Source organism: Henckelia pumila, chromosome 1 (assembly GCF_033568475.1).
Source record: "Henckelia pumila isolate YLH828 chromosome 1, ASM3356847v2, whole genome shotgun sequence".
Taxonomy (NCBI): Eukaryota; Viridiplantae; Streptophyta; class Magnoliopsida; order Lamiales; family Gesneriaceae; genus Henckelia; species Henckelia pumila.
Window position 1 is genome coordinate 97,434,895 of NC_133120.1, and position 7,190 is coordinate 97,442,084.

The 7,190-nt window shown below is 36.1% G+C and overlaps 1 protein-coding gene across 1 annotated transcript; it reads right to left on the reverse strand.

Moving 5' to 3' along the window:
- Positions 1–3,137: 3,137 nt before the first annotated feature.
- Positions 3,138–6,511, reverse strand: LOC140870218 (uncharacterized). Its single transcript, XM_073272998.1, has 3 exons — positions 4,919–6,511; positions 4,069–4,857; positions 3,138–3,794 (listed from the first exon to the last, which is right to left on the reverse strand). Exons 1-3 carry the CDS (start codon positions 6,509–6,511, stop codon positions 3,138–3,140), a joined length of 3,039 nt encoding a protein of 1,012 aa, XP_073129099.1.
- Positions 6,512–7,190: the final 679 nt, after the last annotated feature.

Consider the following 7,190-nt stretch of genomic DNA (forward strand, 5'->3'; position numbering starts at 1 on the left):
TGTGTAGAAGAAAGCAGAATGTCTCATCTATAAATAATATTTGTAGATGAATCACAAGTAGACATGCATACATACCTTTACTGTTTCCCATATTGCCTGTTTTCTGCCTTTCCTTTCTTTGTTAGAATTAAACAATTTCAAGCTCCTTCAAACATAATATTAACACATTAATGTTGAATCACATAATTAAGTCCTCGATAAAAACAAATATGTACTCACATATTCACTACATATTTCCAGTCTTCATAACGATTACGATGACTCAGTGGATCCAAAAAATAAACCATCTCTACGTAAGGATCAATAACAGTGAGAATCCAATGAAACCTATGCGTAACAATATATTATTAGTGCATACATTTCCCTAAACAGTTTCCAAAAATCAATTTCATATGATATTATAACATTTGCTTACCCAACATTAACTGGCACCAAAACTAGTTGATTTCTCGATGAACCACTCAACCTATCTGCCAAAACAGTCGCTCTTTCATTGAAGTGTTCAATTTTACCATTTCTGTCAAGGTTGGTCACAAATGGAATGAATTGGATGGTGTGTGGATTCATGAACCTATATTTCTCAACCTTGTTATCACTTTTCATCTTTCTGTAAAGATGCCTGCCATTATCAACAGAAAAATGTTATTATGCTTAATTAATTAAAGTATGTACAACGTATATGCTAAAAAAATTAAGGTATAAAAGTTCATGTTAATTGAACACCTACCAAATGTAAACAACCATACAATTGGTAGATACTGGCTCCAACTCATAAAAGGGAATGATGTCTTCAAGGTGCACAAGTAGTTCGTATTCTTCATCAAACAAATCATGATCTAAATTGATTGATATATTATTTTCCTCATCAAGAGCATGCTTGCAGAAAAAATGCAACATATTCAAGGACTTCGGTACATGCGATGCCAAAACAGTACTTGTTTTCTTCACATTTTTCTTCTTTCCATGCTTCTAAAAATTGCAAATGTAGATGTATATGTTAGGTACAGTTCACTAAATTTTATTGGACAAGTTAAGTCCAACTATAATATCATATTTACCTCATCCCGCATCAATACCAAGTGCACAGGCCAAGCCACGTGAGAACCTACAGCATCACCAATAGTATCACATTCATTTGGAATTGGGAATTGCAGCTGTGCTGATTTCTCCACAGCCTCATCAATGGCGATGCGCATACAATTTACGGGCAATGGAACTCCATGAAGTAAGTTACCACCTCCATTGACATGAACAATTGTACCGTATGCAACTACAATATTAGATTCCAGTGTCAACGTAACCAACTTGCCCTATAAAACAAAGTTTCATCATGTTATAAATTGATTCAACTCCCGGGTGACATTCATTCAATTACATAATAACAGTAGCGTAGGCAATACCTGCAAGAAATCGTCTTTGCTCAGAATTTGCATGTCATCATCAATGAAAGTTGCATAATATGGGGCACTCTTTTCTGTTTTGATTTTGTCTTCATTCCTGAGATGTAACTTTACGGAGCAACTACCTTTCTCTTCAATCTCAGAGGCGCATGCACCATTTTTGAACATTTCTTCCAACTTTTTTATGCGTTCGTCTTGATCTTCAAGGCGAGTAGATTGTTCTGAAATCAATAGTTTTGCCTCTGACAACTCTTTTTTATGCTGCATCAATAAGTGGCCATCACCAGTAGGCCTCTTCCATAATGTACCAACATTAAAGTAGACAGTTGGAGTTATATGACCTCCAACACCCCTGACACGTCCACCATGCTCTTCTGAATCAAGTACATTTGAAAGGATATCCTTTTTTGACCCTTCAAATTGCAACTTACCATCCCGTTTTTTCTTCACATATTCATCCTGTCAAGCACAAGAAATTATTTTTTACCAAAAAATAGTTTAGTTGAATAAATACTATTGGATTCATGTACTTATTACATACAATCTTTTCTATTTTCATTTTCAGATCATCTCCTTAAACTTCACCCTCCTTATTCACCCGTCCTTTCTTCCAAATAAGAGCCCGATTGACATCATCATCATCACATAATTCACTTGCCTTCAAACAAGATAAAAAATATCAAATGATTGCCATTGTTATAGAAGATAGGCTATGAAAAAAATACTTACTATTTCATCAGCAAATTGTGCATAACCTTTACGGGAAAGCCGATGTGGGTATATGTTCTGCTTTCTTCTCTTCTTTTGCTCAGCACTTAAGTTCTAGATAATTCTCCACATGTGTTAATGTATCGGTATATATAATAATGACATGTTAAATTGTTTTTAAGAAGTAATTAATAATCGATCTTACCATGAAGTCAACGGACATGCGAGTGATTACAAAGGAACTCCAATCATCCCGTGGAATACCGTAGCCACTTGGCGGTTCTTTCAACTCCTCTGGTTTATCAAACTTCGAGAAAATGAACTTCTCAGTTAGATGCGCCTTGTATTGCCGCCACTTACTATTCGCTGAATGCAAACAGCCCTTCCTCCAGCTTGGGCTAACATTGTATGTTAGCTGTAAAGAAAAGTATATATCAACCCATACATAACATTTAAATTATTTAAACTGTCAAATACTTCTTACTTACATTAACTGATTCCCATATTAACTCTTTAACATCACTTGGAACTTGCTTCCAATTCTTGTAACTAATCTTAATCTTTTCTCGAGCGAGAACTCCTATATAACTCTGCATTTCAGCCGCAAACTCTCCTATTGGCTGTCCAATTTTATTGAACATTACATCCTTTCTAACTCCCTGCACCCTTTGCCTAACGACCTAATCCAAACGTGTACGTCCTCTAGAACTTCTTGTCATTTCGGTCTCAGTAGATTCCACCGGTTCTGCCTCATTGTTTTCAGTAGCTTTACCATTGTGATAACCCTTACGAAACTGTTCACGAGCTTCCATAGTGCCAGAAATTAGAAGATTATTCAATGCCAAATCAGACCTCAAGTTTCCCCAATGACAGTTCCTGCAAAAGTTGACATCTTGTTAGGCATACGTATTAAAACGAAATAAAGAGTGATAATGAAAATGAACTATAAATTTCAAGATAAAATACAAAGAAAATCGATTAACGAGATTTATATACTAAACAGTAAAAAAAGGATTTTAGTGGGTTACATTATGCATTGTCAACCCAAGTTCCATCACAATCTTCACGAATGCATGGTGGTTCATTTTCATCTTTTTCATCAACATCCAATGGTTCCATTGGTAGAAATCCTCTAGTAAAAGATTGATAATGAATTACAGAGTTTTCCAACACATCCTCAGATATGAATTCAATGTACTCCTTGGTAGGAGTAGTAAGTACAACATGCCATGTAGGATCTTGAGGATCTTCAATATAAAACACCTGCTTTGCTTGGCTGGCTAAGATAAAAGAGTCAGATTTGAATCCAACTCTTTTCAAGTTCACCAACGTGAAACCAAGATCATCAACTTTAATACCGTTATTATTCTCAACCCAATTACATTTAAACATTGGAACTTGATATTTGTGGTAATCGAGTACCCATATCTCTTGAATGACTCCAAAGAAAATCATGTCTGACACAACTGGATGTTTGTCCTTTGCACTGGCAACTTGCATTGTTTTTGCAATTAAGCTTACTCCAGAGTTTTGAACAACTCGTGTATCATCACACTCTTTGGTATGATAAGTTACCCCATCAATCAGATAGCTAGAGTACTTTAACACTTGATTGCTAGGTCCACGGGCTATCCACTTTAATCTTTCTGATATTTGACAGGTGGAATGACCAACACCACTTCCAACCTATATTTCACAATGTGATAAATTTTATCACGAACTTCAAAACTTATATTTCAATGCTTATGACACTTACACGGCCACGTAACCAGTTAGCAAACGCGCGGTTGTGCTCATCTTGTAACCACTTTTTGGACTTAGCTTTATTGGGAAATTTTTAATTCAGAAATGTCATGTGTTCCCTAATAAAAAAATAAATGTGTTTATGTTAAACAATAGATCAAAAAAGTTGAAAAAAATTACTAATAAGTTAGAGAAATTACTCGATATATGGATCAACGTCAACATCATTTTCCAACACATAGCGATGCGCTTGATGCAACTCATCAAGGCTAGTGGAGTACACTACGGCACCAGATAAAGGCCTAGTAAGTTGTAATTGTCGATGCCTTGTTGGGATCCCAATTGTATGAACGTTAGACATGTAGTCGGAGCAAAATTCCACAGCCTCTTCAGCAACATAACATTCGGCTATACACCCTTCCGGCCGATTGCGATTTCGCACATAGCCTTTCAAGATCTTCATGAATCTTTCAAATGGATACATCTGCCTATACCAAACAGGTCCACACAATTTTACCTCCCGCACAAGATGGACAGTTAAATGAACCATTATATCGAAAAATGATGGTGGAAAATATTTTTCAAGCATACACAATAGGGTAACAATCTCTCTTTGCAGACCATCCAACTTTGAGACATCTATCACTTTATTGCATAAAACATTGAAGAACCCACACAACCGGATGATAGTATGTCTAACATGTTTAGGCAAGACATCGCGGATGGCGATTGGAAACAATTGTTGCATCAAAGTGTGGTAGTCATGTGACTTGAGGCCAACAAGTTTTAAGTCCTTCATTGACACCAGATTTTTAACATTTGAGGAGTAACCTGTCGGGACTTTCATTCCAAACAAAGAATTGCAAAGTTTTCTTTTCTCAGTCCTACTTAGTGTAAAACAAGCTGCTGGCAAAAAAGTTCTATTCTCCTCCGTCTTTGGTGCCAAATCAGTCCTCACATTCATCTCCACAAGGTCTAGTCTAGCGGCTACCCCATCCTTTTTTTCCTGGAACATTAAGTAGCGTACCAATAAGACTTTCACAAACATTTTTTTCAATGTGCATTACATCAAGCACATGTCGAACATGTAGATGTTTCCAATACTCTAGTTCAAAGAATATGGATTTTCTTTTCCAACATGATTTTGTTTCCAACTCCTTGCGCTGAAGCTTCCCACTCATTTTTCCCGCACGATAGTTAATCTTATCAACTCTTTCCAACACTTCAAGCCCAGTTAATGGTTTTGGTGCGGGGTTAAACTCTTGTTTCCCATTAAAAACTTTTTTTTGCCTTCGGTAAGGATGATTTCTAGGAAGAAACCTTCGATGACCTGTATATGACATTTTTCTACTATGCTTCAACCTGGTCGAATATGTTTCTTCCTCACAGATAGGGCATGCTTGATATCCTTTCACAACACAACCTGACATGTTCCCATAAGCAGGAAAATAATTGATTGTCCATAGTAAGACTGCTCTGAGCGAGAAATATTCTTTCCGATATGCATCATATGCATCAACACCTATCTCCCATAAACATTTTAAGTCATCAACTAGAGGTGCTAAATAAACGTCAATATCATTTCCAGGTTGTTTGGGTCCAGAAATCAATAAAGTCAGCATCATAAATTTTCTCTTCATACAAAACCATGGAGGAAGGTTGTAAGTGATCATCACAACTGGCCAACAGCTATATGCAGAACTCATCAAACTATGGGGATTGATCCCATCTGCTGATATGGCCAATCTAAGATTTCTTGACTCCGATGCAAAATCCGGCCATTTGTGATCCACTACTTTCCAAGCCGGCGAATCAGCTGGATGACGCAAGTATCCATCACAAATTCTTTTATCAGCATGCCAAGTTAACTCTTTAGACACCTCTTTGTTCCGAAATAATCTTTGAAATCTAGGAATAGGTGGGAAGTACCAAAGAACCTTTGCAGGAGTACCTTTATTCACCACAGAATTATTACCCAACTTCCACCTAGATATACCGCAAATAGGACAATTGGACAAGTCCTCAAACTCTTTCCGGTACAAGATACAATCATTAGGGCAAGCATGTATTTTCACATAATTCATTCCTAATGCACTGAAGCTTTTCTTTGCATCATAGTAGGATAAAGGCAATTCATTGTGATCAGGAAGCATTTCTCCTAACAAACTTAGCAAGTCAGTGAAACTTTTATCGCTCCAACTATATTTTGCTTTCAAATTAAATAATTTCACAAGTGCTGTTAACTTTGTAAATTTTGTGCATCCAGAGTATAAAGGTTTCTCGGCATCTTCAAGTATCTTATGAAATTGGCTTGGATTCTCAGCATAGCTATCATATGCATCATGTACCATATCTATAGTTTCCTCAGCAAAATATTTGTGTTCATCTGGTCCTTCTTGATCACTATCATTCATTGGGTTCTTGACCGTAGATCTTTCCCCGTGCCAAATCCATGTATGATATGTTAAATCCATGCCATTAGAACACAAATGTGCCCTTATAGTGCGAACATCTTTCATCTGTAGATTACCACATCTTGTGCAGGGGCAAGGTATTTCATTTGGATCGTTGGCATTTTGCATTGCAAATTGCAGAAAAGATTCTACCCCAACCTCATATTCATGTGATAATCTGTTCTTTGACATCCAAGCTTTGTCCATTACTCATACAAATAAGCAACCAGCACTGAGTCTAATCCTTCAAAACTTAAAAAAAATTAATCAATGTTTTATCATTCTATTTTGTTGAAGAAATATACCAGTTAACACTAGTTTCTAATCTTTATAATAAAATCCTTAAATATTGATCTAATCCACCAATCAACGGACTATGGAAAAATAAGGAAAGAACTAATTCTACTAATGTCCAATATTTGAGTGAAAATGAGCGAATTTCTCAGAAAAATAAATTTTATGATTTGATATTCAACCTAGAACATAATGAAAAATTGTGAAAAGAATTCAATGGCAAAGAAAACAGTAACAAAATAGAACCACTTTTTGATGTTCATATTTCAAAAATCAAAAATAAGAAATGAAGAAGAGGATTGTCTTACCAGCAGTATACCACAGACAAGATTCACAGATCAGTTCCCATCCACAGAGACATTGGCACTGAAGTGATCTAACACAGCTGGAAATGATCCTGTATCAATTTAGAACACGCACCATTATGGCCAAGAAAACACACAGAGAAGTTATCTAACACAACTAGAAATAATCGCTATTTTATGCAAATATTTCCACCTTTTTCTTTCATGGATACCTTGAGTACTGTTGCATTATCGATACCTGCACAACTTCATCTACACTCCAACCTCACAAGGTCACACCAATTCAA